The 19,748-nt window shown below is 40.4% G+C and overlaps 1 protein-coding gene across 1 annotated transcript in view; it reads right to left on the bottom strand.

Moving 5' to 3' along the window:
- Positions 1-19,748, bottom strand: part of pcgf5b (polycomb group ring finger 5b) — a 33,886-nt gene that overhangs the window by 1,317 nt on the left and 12,821 nt on the right. Inside the window, exons 7-8 of the mRNA XM_056253089.1 lie at positions 3,386-3,484; positions 2,160-2,249 (exon numbers count right to left, since the gene is read on the bottom strand). Coding sequence (XP_056109064.1) covers positions 2,160-2,249; positions 3,386-3,484 — 189 coding nt within the window. The remainder of the gene's footprint in view (positions 1-2,159; positions 2,250-3,385; positions 3,485-19,748) is intronic.

Genomic DNA, 19,748 nt, shown 5'->3' with positions numbered 1-19,748 from the left:
GTCTGTCATGTGATCCCCTGTTCTAGTCATGTGATCTTGCCTTGTGTTCCCCTGTCTGTTGTGTCATGTTGTCATTGGTTGATTGTTTAAATGTTCACATGTGTCCCTTGTCTCTTCGTTAGTCCAGTATGTATTTAAGCCCTGTGTCTAGTTCAGTCTTTGTGAGTTCTTAATGTTGTTATGTTGGTTGTCCTGTTTGTGAGTCTTATTTCTGAGTTTGTAAAGTTTGGAGTTTGTACATATATCTTCTGTGGAAGTCTCAGGACCAAAAAATGTTCGTCCAATCATTGCATTCGGTCCTCATAGCTCCATACTCCATGACAGCCTTGTGCAAAGGTTACAATCATCATGCTAAAATTAATGAAGCACCTGCTCAGTTGAAGAGTGGGGACTCGACTGAACCGACTTGTTTTGGAATTAACCTGAAAGTTTTATGGCTGTCTTAGTTACTTTGCTTCACAATGCATTTTGCGACCAAAATTTGAGAGTGTGCGACTGAATTTTACATCCAGTCGCACATGTGCGACCAGTAAATTTGCCCTTTTTTTTACACGTTAAATGTGGAAGGGGCGCGTCAATGAATCCGGAATGAGTGGCAGGCCAATGAGTGTGACAAGAATAGGGAATGGCCACTGTAAGTGGCTAATGTGTGGAGGGGGCGGGTCCTAGAGATAATCGAGCGCGCGTAATTAAACATCTGTGGGAAGGAGACGGAGACAAATATCACAACCTGCTATGTGCGTCTGAGCAATGAGCAAGCGATCTATCGACTTGTTCTTCTGACCTGCGGCGCCGCTAGTGCCAGAGTCTACACAGTATCACAGTCGGATGATGATTCAGAGTCAGAGGTTTGTGTGACGAAAAAAGCCCGAACCCACCATTTTCGGGAAGACTGGCTGCGAGAATTCAGCTGGTTGAGGTACTGTAAGGAGACGAATTCCATGAACTGTGAATGTTGCAGTCGCTACCTTGTTCTAGTGGAATGTTATTGGCCAGTGCCCCTAATGTCTACATACATTTGTTAAGTATTGTTTGTAACTGTGGAATGACTGAAAGGTTACTAAGCACTTCGTTACTAAGCACGAGGCTTGCTACGATAGTCGGTGTTACCGGTGTTCAGAAGCAACACTGGTTACATCTCCCACTGCAGCACTCCCACTGCAGCACTCCCACTGCAGCACCCCCACCCCACCCCCACTGTCGATGTTATTTTTATTTTTTTTATTTTTAATCATTTAGTTCAGTTAGAGAACAGACACTATTAAACTGAACATGTCTGCTTAATAAATCGTGAGCCGAACGAGAGTCGCTGCACAGATCAGCAACAGGAGTCAGGTTTCATTTAGAGTGAGGAGCTGACTGACAAGGTGACTGCGGAATATTTGGTGTCAAAGCGAAATGTAAAAAAATTCTCGCTCTGTTCTGCTCGCTCCGCTCCGGTTGACATGTGCGGCCTTGCACATGTTAGTTTCTTTTTCAAATTAGCGCCAATTCGGGGCACAACAACAAAACAGTGCTGCTCTGCACCATTATGAATGCCCGTGCAAACGAGCACATTTTACGTTTGCTTTTAAATTAGAGATTTAAAAAGCCCCCGCCGGTGATACCGGTATTGCCGGTGTTGTCACACGTCAATTAACCGGTGGGAACATATCCTCACCGTCATATCCCTACTAAGCACTTTTTTTAAATTCCGAATGTATGGTATATTTTTTTCATATTTGTACTGTCATGACAGCGATGGTGCTGTCGGTTTACCTTGTTGTTGCATCTTCAAAAGTGCACAATAAAATGTGACACTGAATTTGAAACAGCACATTGTAATTTCTGTATCTATTGTCAAAGTATTTATTAGCAATACAGTGGAAATCAGTAGAAATGTGAATATCTGGTTAGCATGTTGATTTACGGTGTGTGCCCCTAAATTTTCTGGTTGTGCCCCTAAAATTTTCATTTGGGGGCCACTGTGCTCCTAGTGAAAAAAGTTAGTCTGGAGCCCTGCAATGTAAGTACCATGAAGAGCAAAACCACACAACTTGCTATGAAGCTCCTTTAGGTAATAGGGTCTGCCGCACTGCTCATCCCAGTGGAAAAGATGAGAGGATTCAGATTTCACGCATAAGAGGAGAGGAGGACATACTGGTATTCTCATGGCTTACATTTTCTCCCCGAAGCCTCCAGCGGGTCATGTAGATGAATTCCATGGTGTGGTCTTTACCCATGATCTCACCATTGCATAGAACATCTAGCTGCAGAAACAGTTAGTGATTATCAGATCTGTTTAATTGTATGGTAGTACAAAACACCAAAGCAAGTATCAAACAAACAAAACATAAACAGCAGGAATATGGTAAGTGATGAAACACAGGCAATGAAGTAAAAGAAACACACTTGAGTCCCAGACAAGAATATTTCATTTGTAGTGTTCCTATATCTGTCACAGTAATGTTCTGTTTAGTACGGAGGCATGCAAGAAACATAGTACACAGAGGCATAGTACATGACATGCAAGAAAAAAAAAGTAAATCGTGCGCACGATTTACTATTTTGCGCACGCAACACGCAATTTTCTTCTATAAACAAACTTCTTGTATTATTTTCATGTTATCACTGTGAAGCTGCTATGGTACAATCTGTATTGTAAAAAGCGCTATATAAATAAAGGTGACTTGACTTGACTAATTTCTTTCCCTCGATTTGCTAAATCGTGTGCACGATTTACTAATTAGATTTAGAAAATCGAGGGAACCAATTAGTAAATCCTGCGCATGATTTATAAATCGAGGGAACGAATTAGAAAATTGTGTGCACAATTTAGCCTACTATTTATTTTCCTGCATGTCATGTGCGGGGCTCCGCAGTTTAGTTTAACGTTCATGGATTTTTGGTTTGTTTCTCTTCAGTTACCTGTTTCCTTTGTTCTAGATTTCCGCCAGTCATTAATTGTCATGGACATTGATTAACGAGCACACCTGTCTGTATTTAGTTAATCACCTTGTCTATTTAAGTTCCTCATTTCCTTTCCTTCCTTGTCCAGTATTGTTTATGCCATGCACTCTGTCTCGTGTTGTTTGCTCTTGTTAAATAAACCTTGTTGTTATTTTGAACCATTTAATCTGCCTTCCTCATCATCATTGGTCTTGAATCATGACAATATCTCTAGCAATGCCAAATTCATGTTTAATTACCATGTACTGCTAAAACTTATGTTTATCCCACTATAAGCACTATAAGCTTTGCATAAATGTGCCTGCAAAATGCATAACAACATATTCATATAAACGTGAGATTTAAACAAAATGCAAAGGCTGTAAATTCCAACAAATCATTCTATCTTGTACAGGAAAATGGTAAAATACATAGACTAAAGATATCCACATGTTACCTCATACGAACTGGGAAGCTTTAACTTCAGACTTAAAAACTTCTTAATTGTTCCAACAGTCACTCTTGTTGAGCAGCGAATAAATTTTTTCATTAAACCCTGGAAAACAAATAAAAAAGACAACACATTTTCAAAATGTGTCTCAGAATATTAGAATGAGAATTTCTGAAAGATCATGTGACACTGAAAACTGGCTGCTGAAGATTCAGCTTTGCCATTACAGTAATAGAAAACCAACATTTAAAAAACTGTATCTAAATGGGGACTACAGATGAAAATTATTCTGTATAGGTAAATCTGGCACATTTACATGATGGACTTAAGTGATCATGTTAATTATTGTGCATTGTCCCTTTTAAAATAAAGAATGAAGAAATAGAAAATGTTTCTGTACTATTAAGCTGTAACCTCAGTTTCCTGATGGAGGGAATGAGATGTTGTGTCAAGACTGACATTATGGGTCGCACTTGGGAGCCGCAAACACCTGTGACAAGCATCCTTGGGGACACCTCTGATTCTTCCGAAAAATTCTTCGCTGTGTGCAAGTAGAGCACCCGGCTAGTTGCCCGCAGCTTACCTGCCCATACCTAACAACACACGGTAGTGATGCGTGGGTCGACTCGTAACCCGCGGGTCGGGTTGGGGCGGGGAAAGAAATTGTCACTTTATTTGCAGGGTGGGTTGGGGCGGGTCATTAAATTTTTTTTTAAATCCATGTGTTGCGTGCAATTTCCGGCCTATATCAAATATTTGGGAATATCTATTTTCATATTTTTTATTAGGTTCTTTGATAAGGTTACAATACGAATGCCTTTGCAACGTAACTTGCGTGATATCCCCAAACCTTTGGCGTCACGTGACACGTCACGAAAGCGGCGCGCCAAGCAGCTCCCGCCGCCAGCCACGACAACAAGAACGGAGAAATAAAAGTGAAGATGGAAGATGAGGAGTGGGAGAAATTGAGGTCGGGAATTTACATAATTAAAAGAAAAAAAAGGTCAGGCTGCTAAATCTAATGTTTGGGACCGGTTCTCAGAAATAGTTACAAGAGACAACAGCAGTATTGGCTACGTGAAGTGCAACTCGTGTGAAAAATATACAAACAGGAGAGCCACAAAACATTATTTGGGCGTGCCAAATAATTTCATAAAAGCGGGACCCGCCGGTTGGAAAAAAAGCCGACCCACGCATCACTAACACACGGGACGAAACTGGCTCAACCCGAAAATTGAAAAATCTTGAAAAGGTATTAGGTGTGGCCGAGCCAACCACTCTGCAGTAGTGTTGTTTTTGGCGGCCTGTTTTAATTTTAGTTTTAGTCTAGTCTTTGTGTCAAGCTGTCATTTTAGTTTTTATTAGTTTTAGTCACGTTCATACTCTTTTTAGTCTAGTCTAGTTTTAGTCGACGAAAACTGATGACATTTTAGTCTAGTTTTAGTCGACGAAAGACATAGTCTAGTTTTAGTCAATGAAAATTTTATTTTAGTCTCTTTTTAGTAATGCAATTCTATTTAACCCAGTCAATATAGTATAAGTACCTAGTAGTATAGACGAAACCAAAATTTTCTTTTAGCCAAACCCATTTCAAACAATCTTATCTTCTTATAGTTATCTTATTATATTATTGTTACCTTATAGACTCAAGAATACATCCATTCCAGACATGGAAGATGCTCTGATTTGAATTTACAACATATTTATTTTACCAACCAAACATGTTAGAAGTAGCCTACACACATGATGAAATGAAACTTTTTCCAAATGTCATTTCTTCTTTTTCTCCCAAAGACGAATCCCTTTCTCTGTGTCAGACTTAACTTTGTTTGTTGTCGTTTATGCTAACGCCTGTTTCACACATACTCCGTTTGCAGTGCGTATGTGGTGCGTATTTTTCCCAAGGGGGTAATCCACCAGCCGGAAACTGAAGTCTCCCCGGGGGCCGCCATTGGCTAACAAGCCTTCACCTGCTGTTAGCATTCCATTGACTCCCATTCATTTTGGCGTCACTTTGACAGCGAATAACTTTACATCTGAGGCGTTTAAAGACTCCATTTGTCCATCGTTTATTTCCAAAGAAACACGACAATGTATAAAAGCAGGGCTCAACATAAAAAAAAATCCCCACTGGCCCTCGGGGCCAGTAGATCAGAGTTTTGCTGGCCCCTTCTATATTTTTACTGGCCCTGAAAGAAATATAAGGAAAAGCACTTTTCCATTAAACTGTATTGATTGTATACATTAGGATTAATCAATACAGCCAATGGAGGAATTAAGAGAGAGCCCCTGGAGAAATGCAAAAATAACCAAATGTCAGCGTGCAGTAGATTATCTGTCAATACCTGCTCTCTCCTCATCTCCATCACTGTTACTTATTTAAAGCTAAAGTTATTCATTCAAGAGCTGTGAGTGATTTTCTTTTTGCCTTTTGTTGTTTGATTCGGAGTAATGGCTCAATCGTCAGCATGTTTATTAGACGGCTTCCCCTTTAAGAACGAGTGCAGATCTAATAGTCTGATGCTATATTTTAATGCACTTTAACTACGATGCACCATAACTACGTCCATTTTAGACATAAACTGTTTAAGTGAATCTCCAGCCGGTCATTTTGACACATTTTTGTGTACATTTGATCGTTTAGACGCGCACATGAAGCCCAAAGTATAATTTGCTTGTCTCGTTACGGTCTGTTTCGGAGCGCGCGCCGCATTGGGAACAACATCTCTTGTGCAGATTTTTGTGCTTTTAATAGCTCTTTTTATTATTAAACGCGTCCCGCGATTTAGAAACAGTAGAGACTGCATTTTACAACAATCACCGATCGTGCTGATTCTGTCTTAAAGTTTGAGCTTTAAGGAGAAATGACAGCGTAGGCTACTTCTGCGAATGGAAGAAAGTTGCGCTAGACAGAATGCGGCTGTAGTTTTTAATGGTTTTACCTCAAATATTCTATAATCTTTGGAGGCCGAAATCTAAAATAAAATCAGACTAATATCACAGATCTAAAGTGTAACCATATAGGCTACGTTCGAATGTTTAGTTCTGTCCTCCGTCGTCATTCATTAAGCAGAGCTGTCGTGTTGTGCGCGCTGTGGCGCGCGTGAGAGATCTCTCTCTCTTCTGAACTGCGAATAGCAAAAATGCATCACAGACAAATGGTTTAATTTTATTATATAGGCTACATAAATGACTGGCGACTAATCGAGATGGTAAAAAAACAAAAACAATAACGTCTTTATAGCAATAATAAATGATAGGCCTATGTGTATTTCTCCAGTACCGACAGCAGAACAGATAACGTCCGAGCTTATCGATATAGCAGTCTTTCAAAATTCAGCCCCGGGGCCCGTATAATACCGGGTTTCGGTACCCATCCCTACCAGGTGTAGGCTACTGTGTTTTCCATGACACTAGGGATGTCCTCTTTCTCGTATCAGCCTCGTAGTTCTTTAGACATTTTAACACGTTATATAAATAACCTGAAGTAACATTGACACTCTTCGCGCCACTGTGTATGACGTTTGCTGTTTGTTTTGCTGATGGCCAGTCGCGGGCCAGTGATTGGCCAATCAACTAGCCCGACATACACTTTTACTGGCCCCGGGCCATCGGGCCATTGCTTATGTCGAGCCCTGATAAAAGGCTTCATTACCTTGTATCTTACGTTATGGCCCCGTAGAAGCAGTTTTTGTAAAAATAGGCTAACGATTGCGTCATAACACGCGACTCTCTGTCGCACAGTAGAGAAATTACCGTACAGACAGAAGTAGAAGCTTGCGTGCAATCGGGGGGACGTGGAGGCATAAAGTCAAGGGAGAAGCCCATAGAGAGTTGTAAAGTTGCTCCTGCTGCTAGCTCATGGACAGCTAATAATCACGATCTCCGGCTCTGCAAGATTCGGAAGGGAATGATTCAGATTCCTCTTGGCGCAGCTACTAGAAGATGTACAACTGTGAGACAGGTTGCTCACGTCACATCTACGTCGTCAAGCTCAGTTTGAGCCTGCGCAGTGCACCTTGGCAAACAGGAAGTGAGTGCTTCTAATTGACTTCACTTTTCTCCGTTGAAGTCTATGGGGTCGCTGTGTCCATTTCTTTTACTGTCTATGTATGATTTTTCCCCGCACCCATGTTAATAGGTTAGAGCCTATGGTTAGAGCGCTCACACCGCACGCGGATGCGGTCCGGCAATGCGCTCCAGGAGCGGTGCGTGCATAACAGCAGAGCAGAGATCTACACAGTACCTCAACAACGTGACATAATGGATGAAGGCTAAAAATATTGATTTGAAATAAAAAATTGAAAATAAATGTTGTGATTGTGGTCATGGCCGTAGCCAGCTATGAGGTCACCGAGGTCCGGACCTCGGTCATTTTTTTACATTCAAAAATAACATGTCAAGCTCTCTGAATGATTAATTAGCCGTTTAAACCGCCTCATATGAGTGGTTGCAATTCATGTTGCTGCGAGAAGCTAGCGCAAGTGAACGGGGCTTGAGAGCGCGCGTGAGTGAGAGCGCGGGTGCCAGATCAAGTGTTGCCAGATCCACCTAATGGAAAGGTGGCAGTAGCTAGTCTTCTGGACCTGTTTTTCTGATTTAATGTGACACGTTAGGAAGTTATTCAAGTGGAAAGTTGCATGTTAGGGTTAGTGATATATTATCCTTATTTCCAAAACACAAGCTTCGAACTTATTTCGGATTTGTCAGTGAAAGTGTTAACGGCCGTAAGAACTAACGATATCTATGGATTTTTAAGGTAATCAGCTAACCTACTAAGTTCACTTTGTTATTGGTGTTTTATGCTATTTAAATATCTAAACGTTAGTGTGAAGAAGAAAAATTTAAAAACTTTTAAATATCAATCTGCACATGCGAGGGACATTGGTTATGCTCATTTTTGCTTGCTCCTTTTAAGTTATCTTGAGTTAAACCGCAAAAAAATTCATGAAGCACATACAAAAGACCTGAATCGGAAGCGATGTGATCTGTTTTCCGGCTTGGTCACGTGACGCTCGGCATAAAGCTACCACATTCGGTAAGACAAACGCAATGATCATCGTGATTATCTGTAAGAAATAACACTATCAAAAACAATAGCATAATAGATCTGTATGTTACAGAATGAAATTTGCCAAATAACTTACTGGCCAGCAGGAAGACGGCTCATGCTGTTTAGTTAACCTTTCACAAAGTCATCATAAAAACATTAATTAAAGCAGTGTTTCTCAACTAGCAATCTATTCAGTCAGCATATTTGTGTTTGATCTGTGTGAATTACAGAAATATAAGACTTGTTAGACCTACTATTTTTCTATATTTCTTTGCACAAAACTCTCCAGAAAGTGCCATTTAATGGTTTATTTTTCAAAAAATATTTACGGGGGGGCATACCCCCGGACCCCCCTAGTGAGAGCAATAACATAATAAATACCAATTTAACCCCTGTATGTGTCAAATTCCTTTGAGAAAAAAAGGGTCGCAGCTTGAAATGTAGGTCCAATGGCCTCACCATTATTATAGCACAATTCTTTACACCTCACCCCGGACCTCTCTAATTTTCAAACCCTGGTTACGGCCTTGATTGTGGTACAGTCGTAGATCAGTTGCGCAAGGCAAACGCAGCACATGTGAAAGCACAATAGCGCGTGCTGCTCATGCATACACACCGCAACACGCACCGCATACGCACTACACACAAAGTATGTGTGAAACAGCCGCAACTCACGCAGCTGCATCTTCTAAATAATGCCATGAGTGGGGCTTGAGGATGTGAAGTCGCCTGCGTCTGCGCAGTGCGATCTGATGCAGCCCCTGAAGTGACACAGGAAACAGAAATGCTGCATAATAATAATAATGCAAGTAAACGAGACGAAATAACGTTAAATAACATTTCGTCTCGTTTTGGTCAACGAAAATGAAGAGACATTTAAGTATAGTTTTTATTTTGTAAACTACATTTAGTCTCGTTTTTATTCGTCAACAATATTGCATTATACATTTAATTATAGTCATCGTCACATGACCAGCATTTACGTTGCGTCGCGTTTTCGTCACGTGATAAAGGTTCGTTGACGACGATATTTAGTCAATTTTCGTCGATGAAAGCAACACTACTCTGCAGATAGAGTTTGCAGTTAAACAGTCACTGCAGGCTAAAGCCCAGGAGGATGCAACCCTCCTTGTGGAGTGAGCTTAAACGAAGGGGAATGGCACGATCCCCTGTGCCTGATATGCCAAGGCAATAGCATCCACGATCCAGTGGGCCAACCTCTGTTTGGAGACAGCCTTCCCCTTCTGCTGTCCCCCAAAACAGACAAGTGTGTGTCTCAGTGTGTGGTCCAAGTAAATACAGGAATGAGAATGTAGTGGACACAGCAACGATAAGGCTGGGTCTGCCTCGTCTAGGGGTAGTGGGAACGTAGTCTGATAGGTATTGTATGTGAGAGAATGCCGGTCCGAACTCAAGGCACGATTCACTGACAGAGAACGCCTGCAGGTCCACCAACTTCTTGGTGGAGATGAGCATGGTCAGGAGTACCATCTTCAATGAGAGGACCCTTAGCTCCAGCAGCTCAAAAGGAGCTCTCTGTAGACCCGACAAGCCTAAAGAGAGATCCCATGAAGGAATAAGGCGTGGCCTAGAAAGATTCAACCTCCTGGCACCTTTGAGGAGCCTGATTATCAGGTCATGCTTCCCTAATGACTTACCCTCTACTACGGGTATGGCGGCCACATACACCTTCAAGGTGGAGGGGGACAGCCGTCCCTCCTGTAGTGTTTATCATAATATCATTATATTCTATAGAGCTATAAATAGCAATAATGCGATGAACTTGAACTTTACTTAGGAAATGTTGAAGGTATACGCAATCACACCGTGCAATCTAGAGCATAAGACAACAATTTCAGCATAACCCAGTTTCTAACACTAAATAAATAACACCTCCAACCTGTCCTGCAGGAAGAAAAGCACTGACTGACATCTCTCTGGGTCTTCTCCTCTGGAAGCACACCAGTAAATGAACAGACTCCATTTCAAAGCATAAGCCCGGCTTGTGAAGTGGGCTCTAGCCTGAGTGATAGTGTCTGCCGCTGGTGATAGCCCACAAAGTCTTCCGCATCCCATCCAGGGATTAGACGTGGAGGTTCCAGAGGTCTGGGTGCAGGTGGCAAGTTGTGCCCTGTCCCTGAAAAAGGAGGTAATTACTTGGGGGAATTCGACAGAAAGGGGCTGTCGCAAGGAGCTTGAGCTCCAAGAACTAAGTCGGGTTGGGCCAATACCTGCAACCAGTAGGACCCGCTCTTCGTCCTCTCTGACTTTGCACAACGTCTGTGCAATCAGGCTCATTGGGGAAAAGCGTACTTGCGCAGACCCTGGGGCTAGCTGTGTGCCAGTGCATCCGTGCCGAGGGCGGCCTCAGTCAGGGAATACCACAGAGGACAGTGGGAGGATTCCTGGGTAGAGAACAGTTCTATATCACAACGCAGTGCTGAAGTGCCAACTAGCCTCTCCCTATGGAGGATCCCTATTCCACTCTACAGATAAAGTGTTGTGGAAATTACGGTTCACGTACCAACCCTGAAGTGATAAAATAAAATAAAATTCTGTATCAAAATTTATAGGCAAGACAAGTAGTTTGTTTAGGCATGGTTTGTAGGGAATTACAAACCTGCGCACATATATTCAAACGCACATAACTATAGAATCAATTCTTAATGAGCATGTGAACGCCATCAGCGTTTATCACAGGTTCGCGTTTAAAGTCTGTTTAGAGAGAAAGTTGTCATCTTAGCGGCCCCTAATTTAATAACAAATGATCATTTCGACGTAAGTGAATCAACTTTAACTGGAAAATAACATTATTCAAGAACCGCTATAAAACCAAACCAATCTCTGTTACTTTAAATTATGTTTATCTCTGTAAAGCTGCTTTGAAACAATCTACATTGTTAAAAGCGCTATATAAATGAGGATGACTTGACTTGACTTGACTATTTGTGCCTCGCCGAATCAATTCCAAATCAGCTGAAAGATCTGGGGATGGGGTCTCCACTCCCCATGGAGCATAGCCTGTCATAAGAGCGAGTCAGCTGCGTGATTAACCCTCTGGGGTTGGCAATAACGCCGGCGTGATCTGCTCGCTTTTTTTCTTATCAGTGCAAAACAAACTCAAAATACTCTGTTGATTTTGATCTTACATATAAGTGTTACACATCATTCAAAACTGTTAAATGTCTTCTTTTATTTGTGTACACTTATAATAAAAACAAAATGTTGTGTTTTTCGTAAAATAAAGAAAATATACATGATGCGCATTCTCCCGTCTCTCTCAATGTGAAGTTCATTCTGAAACGCGACAGAAAATGACCTATAACTCAGCAAATGCTTGTCACTGTGACATGAAACATGTCTTTACGAAGCTTGAAGTCTCCATTTTTAAATGATGTGAACCATATCAAAAACAAATATTCTCTGTTTAAGTAATTCGTATGAAAGCAACGACATGTACAGTTTCTCCAGCCCGAGCTGATTAGTGCTAATGTGACCACGCCTACGCGCGCAAGAGCTGTTCACATGCAAATGATCCATGCGGAGGAACGCAGAGCTGTTACCGCCCTCATCACATCAAAACAAAGAATCAGCGACTACAGTACTGCTCTGCTTTTCATCGAGTTGTTTGTGCTGTGCTGTTTACCTTGGATTTACCTCAGAAGAATTAGAAGAACACGATTTGATTATGAGAACGATTTTTAAGGTAAGACACTAATAGTAGCATGTTATTGTTGCATAAACTTTACATTGTAGCTACTAGTTAAACTAGTGCCAGACTAAAATGTACATTATGAAATGTGATTGTAAAAACATGAAGCCTAATGCTAAATGTATATAGGCCTACATGTACCACACGAGAATGTTTTTATGTTCGATAATTAAACACAGCACGATATAACAGTAGGCTCGTATGAGTGTTTATTCATGGTGAATATTATAATGTTTAGACCTGTGTTTACTGTTAAATACTGTGTTTGTGGATATCTGCTCACACGTAGATATGTATTATATGGTAAGAATAATGTTTCATAGTTTGGAGCGGCTCGATCGCTTCAGTAAATGTCCTCTGCACGCGCTGTGAGTTTGAGTCACTCGCGCTGTGGGTTTGAAAAGCAAAACGCACCAAACATTGGGCTTCATGTTTTTAACCCAATCTCATTTCATAATGTCGTAACGTATGGAAACGTTTGAAGTAACATATGATAATCCATATATTTTTCTCTAGTGTAGTGTTACTGAAGTGTTCCTTTTTAACGATTTATAGGCTGCCTTCTATTTAGGCTATTGTTAATATTTTATATAGCCCTACATATACACTCACCGGCCACTTTATTAGGTACCCCATGCTAGTAACGGGTTGGACCCCCTTTTACCTTCAGAACTGCCTCAATTCTTCGTGGCATAGATTCAACAAGGTGCTGGAAGCATTCCTCAGGGAGTTTGGTCCATATTGACATGATGGCATCACACAGTTGCCGCAGATTTGTCGGCTGCACATCCATGATGCGAATCTCCCGTTCCACCACATCCCAAAGATGCTCTATTGGGTTGAGATCTGGTGACTGTGGAGGCCATTTTAGTACAGTGAACTCATTGTCATGTTCAAGAAACCAATTTGAAATGATTAGAGCTTTGTGACATGGTGGAAGTAGCCATCAGAGGATGGGTACATGGTGGCCATAAAGGGATGGACATGGTCAGAAACAATGCTCAGGTAGGCCGTGGCATTTAAACGATGCCCAATTGGCACTAAGGGGCCTAAAGTGTGCCAGGAAAACATCCCCCACACCATTACACCACCACCACCAGCCTGCACAGTGGTAACAAGGCATGATGGTTCCATGTTCTCATTCTGTTTACGCCAAATTCTGACTCTAACATCTGAATGTCTCAACAGAAATCGAGACTCATCAGACCAGGCAACATTTTTCCAGTCTTCAACTGTTCAATTTTGGTGAGCTCTTGCAAATTGTAGCCTCTTTTTCCTATTTGTAGTGGAGATGAGTGGTACCCGGTGGAGTCTTCTGCTGTTGTAGCCCATCCGCCTCAAGGTTGTGCGTGTTGTGGCTTCACAAATGCTTTGCTGCATACCTCGGTTGTAACGAGTGGTTATTTCAGTCACTGTTGCCCTTCTATCAGCTCGAACCAGTCTGGCCATTCTCCTCTGACCTCTGGCATCAACAAGGCATTTCCGCCCACAGAACTGCCGCTCACTGGATGTTTTTTCTTTTTCGGACCATTCTCTGTAAACCCTAGAGATGGTTGTGCGTGAAAATCCCAGTAGATTAGCAGTTTCTGAAATACTCAGACCAGCCCTTCTGGCACCAACAATCATGCCACGTTCAAAGTCACTCAAATCACCTTTCTTCCCCATACTGATGCTCGGTTTGAACTGCAGGAGATTGTCTTGACCATGTCTACATGCCTAAATGCACGTAGTTGCCGCCATGTGATTGGCTGCTTAGAAATTAAGTGTTAACGAGCAGTTGGACAGGTGTACCTAATAAAGTGGCCGGTGAGTGTATATGCCTACAAGGCACAACAAACTTGGTGTTCATATATATATATATATATATATATATATATATATATATATATATATGTATGTATTTAGTAAATTTCATAATTTTAACCAGAAAAATCTAAAATGTATTTCCAAAATCGTGCAGCCCTATAGTTTCTCTTGATATCAGCATGTTCACAGGTGTTTTTTTTTTCTAAAAAAATATTTTTAAAGGGACCAGATGCCACTGATGAGTCCTGCTGACTTAAACATTCACATGAGTCTCATGAACATGGTAAAGTGAAAAATCAAACACCTTGGAGATGACAGGTATGTAGCCTACTATGTTTTAGGAATGGCACAAAGGACTGACCAAGCCTCTGTGGTAACGCTTCCTTTTACAGTACAGTACTTACGTGTACTTACAGTGTACTTACCTAGAAAGTACTGGCTAATATAAGGTAAGTACATGGGTTAGGGGTGGGTTTAGGGGTAGGTTCAGGGTTAGTACCAAGTTTACCCAGTAATTGTAATTACTATAATAAGTAAATAGTATGTACATGGGTAACAGGACTGTAAAAGGAAGCGTTACCGCCTCTGTCTTTAGATCAGTGTGTTTACTAATGTGCTTTTTTGTTGTGTATCTTTAGATTATATTGTGTTGTAAATAAATCCAAACAATCTAAAAGCCATTCTTTTTTAACCCTCTGGGGTCTGAGGTGTTTTTGGGGCCCTTGAGATGTTTTGACATGCCCTGACATTTGTGCTTATTTCAGCTACTTAAAACATACCATTTGCCAACATATAAATTTGCTTTATTCAGCACAAACTCTGCTACAATAATATGTGAGCAAAATGGATGTACATGTTTGCATTTTATAGAAAAAAAATATTATGCGTGGTTAGTACGTTTTGGGGAAAAAAATGTCACCACAATAAGGCCATTTAACACATACTAAATAGTTGTCCACAAGACTTTTGAGTTACTATTCTTGTAGGCTAGAATTTTTACTTCAAAATGAAGTGAAAATCATTCTGACCACTCTTTCACAAACAACAATATAACGATTTAAATTTCTTACGTCAGTTTTTGGGTCAGCACTGCTGTATGCGTGGGAGTGTGAATGGCCATGAATATTAATGTGATTTACACCTGGGAAGACTAAAGACACTCCCCCAATGGCCCATCAAGGTGCTGTGAGGCAGCCTGAACTAAGAATGATTCACTGATGAATAAAAAGTTAAAAAGAACAGCATTTATTCAAAATAGAAATCTTTCCTATGAACGTAAAGACTTAAAGTCATTCCTATCACTTAACACATCCTTTCAAAAAAAAAAAAAAAACATAAAAAGACCAAACTTGTTTTTTTTATAAAAAAAATATGTATTCAAAGAATCCTAAAAAAACTATTACAGGTTTAAAAAAAATTAAGCAGCACAACTGTTTCCAACATTGATTTAAAATAAATCATATCAGAATGATTTCTGAAGGCTGATGGTTAGTTAGGTAGCGGTACATCTCACTGATGCTGACATCTGTCCATTTATATTTGCAGCCTTTTGCAGTTGCCTTGGCAGCCTGGGTAATAGACTAACCAAAACTGAACATTTATATATAAAAAATATATTGTATTTAGACAGTATCACATATTTGCATAGGCGTCGATTTCGGTGGGGGCGGTGGGTACGCGTCCCCACCAGATTTCGTCATGAGTCATTTTGTACTCACCACTTTTGGAAACATTGAGGCACGGATGTACCTAATACAAATAAAACATCTCCAGTTAACTAGCAGAGCATTCATTTAGTCCGCTCTTAAATAAGAGATCTAGCGCTAAAATGTTTTGTTTTTGAACTCAAGCTGAGCGCTCGTGTCCGCTGCTATCAGTGTCATGGATACAGTGTTCTTTTGTGGCGGCACGCGCGTAGTCTTCACTCGGACGCGCTCTTCAATCTATCGCCGTTGCGGCGGACACTATTCATTCCGGTGAAATAACAAAATAAAATGCACACAAACGTGTGTCCCTGCTTGATATAGACTGTAACCACTGATGAACATATTCGGTTTTGATGAGAGAAAAAAAAACTATACCGAGGGCGGATTAGAACCCGTAACCTCTGACACGCTTGGCAAAAGATCTGCCACTAGACCACTGAAGTACTCAAGCAAAACTTGCGGATCGATATATTTCACTAAATCATTATAACCTAAGCAGTTATTCAAAAATTTTACACGAGCGTATAGGCCTACACGAATGTTAGGGATATTGTGAGTGAGGTAATATTTCCTATGTCAAAAGCTAGCCAAAACTAGGCAAAATATAGTCTGAAAATTCCTTTGAGCTCTATGATCAGAAAAGGAATTATATAACACTAAACAACTTACTCCGAGCTTGTATCCTCGGCGGGGTCAATTCGTTCTTCAAAATGCAGACGTTCGTCGTCCGAGTTTCAAATTCCTCTGAGGAAAAGGTGAATTTTTCCCCGCTGTCCATAATCCTCTGAAGGAGTAGCGTGCTGCCATCCTCAAAACGCGATGAACTATCAGTGATTCTGAATCTGATGAAGAAACTTCGTGTTGTTATGGCATTGATCGGGGGGCGTGCCGCGTGTGCGATGCATAGATCGCCTATTTACCATGTGAAAAGCTCTGGGGGCGTGGCGACCTCAGCACATTAAAGGTAATGAAGGGAGAACGAAAAAACTGTACCTCTCCTTGGTTTCAAACGGATTACATAAACTGGAAATATATATATTTTTAAAAATAAATTACTTCATTTAAAAGAAGAGAATTTCAGCTTCATAAAGATACATCTCTCATATCTCTGTGACAAGTATTGACAGAGTTACAGTTCATTTTTCGGACGCGTTTCAGAATGGACCTCACTGACAGAGAGAAGGCAAAACGCGCATCATGTTTATTTTTCTTTATTTGACGAAAAGCACAACACTTTGTTTTTATTGTGAGTACCCACAAAAAAATAGACTTTTTTTAAATTTTTCGGACCATTCTCTGTAAACCCTAGAGATGGTTGTGCGTGAAAATCCCAGTAGATTAGCAGTTTCTGAAATACTCAGACCAGCCCTTCTGGCACCAACAATCATGCCACGTTCAAAGTCACTCAAATCACCTTTCTTCCCCATACTGATGCTCGGTTTGAACTGCAGGAGATTGTCTTGACCATGTCTACATGCCTAAATGCACGTAGTTGCCGCCATGTGATTGGCTGCTTAGAAATTAAGTGTTAACGAGCAGTTGGACAGGTGTACCTAATAAAGTGGCCGGTGAGTGTATATGCCTACAAGGCACAACAAACTTGGTGTTCATATATATATATATATATATATATGTATGTATTTAGTAAATTTCATAATTTTAACCAGAAAAATCTAAAATGTATTTCCAAAATCGTGCAGCCCTATAGTTTCTCTTGATATCAGCATGTTCACAGGTGTTTTTTTTTTTCTAAAAAAATATTTTTAAAGGGACCAGATGCCACTGATGAGTCCTGCTGACTTAAACATTCACATGAGTCTCATGAACATGGTAAAGTGAAAAATCAAACACCTTGGAGATGACAGGTATGTAGCCTACTATGTTTTAGGAATGGCACAAAGGACTGACCAAGCCTCTGTGGTAACGCTTCCTTTTACAGTACAGTACTTACGTGTACTTACAGTGTACTTACCTAGAAAGTACTGGCTAATATAAGGTAAGTACATGGGTTAGGGGTGGGTTTAGGGGTAGGTTCAGGGTTAGTACCAAGTTTACCCAGTAATTGTAATTACTATAATAAGTAAATAGTATGTACATGGGTAACAGGACTGTAAAAGGAAGCGTTACCGCCTCTGTCTTTAGATCAGTGTGTTTACTAATGTGCTTTTTTGTTGTGTATCTTTAGATTATATTGTGTTGTAAATAAATCCAAACAATCTAAAAGCCATTCTTTTTTAACCCTCTGGGGTCTGAGGTGTTTTTGGGGCCCTTGAGATGTTTTGACATGCCCTGACATTTGTGCTTATTTCAGCTACTTAAAACATACCATTTGCCAACATATAAATTTGCTTTATTCAGCACAAACTCTGCTACAATAATATGTGAGCAAAATGGATGTACATGTTTGCATTTTATAGAAAAAAAATATTATGCGTGGTTAGTGAGTTTTGGGGAAAAAAATGTCACCACAATAAGGCCATTTAACACATACTAAATAGTTGTCCACAAGACTTTTGAGTTACTATTCTTGTAGGCTAGAATTTTTACTTCAAAATGAAGTGAAAATCATTCTGACCACTCTTTCACAAACAACAATATAACGATTTAAATTTCTTACGTCAGTTTTTGGGTCAGCACTGCTGTATGCGTGGGAGTGTGAATGGCCATGAATATTAATGTGATTTACACCTGGGAAGACTAAAGACACTCCCCCAATGGCCCATCAAGGTGCTGTGAGGCAGCCTGAACTAAGAATGATTCACTGATGAATAAAAAGTTAAAAAGAACAGCATTTATTCAAAATAGAAATCTTTCCTATGAACGTAAAGACTTAAAGTCATTCCTATCACTTAACACATCCTTTCAAAAAAAAAAAAAAAACATAAAAAGACCAAACTTGTTTTTTTTATAAAAAAAATATGTATTCAAAGAATCCTAAAAAAACTATTACAGGTTTAAAAAAATTAAGCAGCACAACTGTTTCCAACATTGATTTAAAATAAATCATATCAGAATGATTTCTGAAGGCTGATGGTTAGTTAGGTAGCGGTACATCTCACTGATGCTGACATCTGTCCATTTATATTTGCAGCCTTTTGCAGTTGCCTTGGCAGCCTGGGTAATAGACTAACCAAAACTGAACATTTATATATAAAAAATATATTGTATTTAGACAGTATCACATATTTGCATAGGCGTCGATTTCGGTGGGGGCGGTGGGTACGCGTCCCCACCAGATTTCGTCATGAGTCATTTTGTACTCACCACTTTTGGAAACATTGAGGCACGGATGTACCTAATACAAATAAAACATCTCCAGTTAACTAGCAGAGCATTCATTTAGTCCGCTCTTAAATAAGAGATCTAGCGCTAAAATGTTTTGTTTTTGAACTCAAGCTGAGCGCTCGTGTCCGCTGCTATCAGTGTCATGGATACAGTGTTCTTTTGTGGCGGCACGCGCGTAGTCTTCACTCGGACGCGCTCTTCAATCTATCGCCGTTGCGGCGGACACTATTCATTCCGGTGAAATAACAAAATAAAATGCACACAAACGTGTGTCCCTGCTTGATATAGACTGTAACCACTGATGAACATATTCGGTTTTGATGAGAGAAAAAAAAACTATACCGAGGGCGGATTAGAACCCGTAACCTCTGACACGCTTGGCAAAAGATCTGTCACTAGACCACTGAAGTACTCAAGCAAAACTTGCGGATCGATATATTTCACTAAATCATTATAACCTAAGCAGTTATTCAAAAATTTTACACGAGCGTATAGGCCTACACGAATGTTAGGGATATTGTGAGTGAGGTAATATTTCCTATGTCAAAAGCTAGCCAAAACTAGGCAAAATATAGTCTGAAAATTCCTTTGAGCTCTATGATCAGAAAAGGAATTATATAACACTAAACAACTTACTCCGAGCTTGTATCCTCGGCGGGGTCAATTCGTTCTTCAAAATGCAGACGTTCGTCGTCCGAGTTTCAAATTCCTCTGAGGAAAAGGTGAATTTTTCCCCGCTGTCCATAATCCTCTGAAGGAGTAGCGTGCTGCCATCCTCAAAACGCGATGAACTATCAGTGATTCTGA

This window comes from Rhinichthys klamathensis, unplaced genomic scaffold (genome assembly GCF_029890125.1).
Source record: "Rhinichthys klamathensis goyatoka isolate OS25496 unplaced genomic scaffold, OSU_Roscu_1.1 h1tg000101l_1, whole genome shotgun sequence".
Taxonomy (NCBI): Eukaryota; Metazoa; Chordata; class Actinopteri; order Cypriniformes; family Leuciscidae; genus Rhinichthys; species Rhinichthys klamathensis.
The sequence above is the reverse complement of the archived record's forward strand: the minus strand, read 5'-3'. Positions and strand labels throughout refer to the sequence as shown.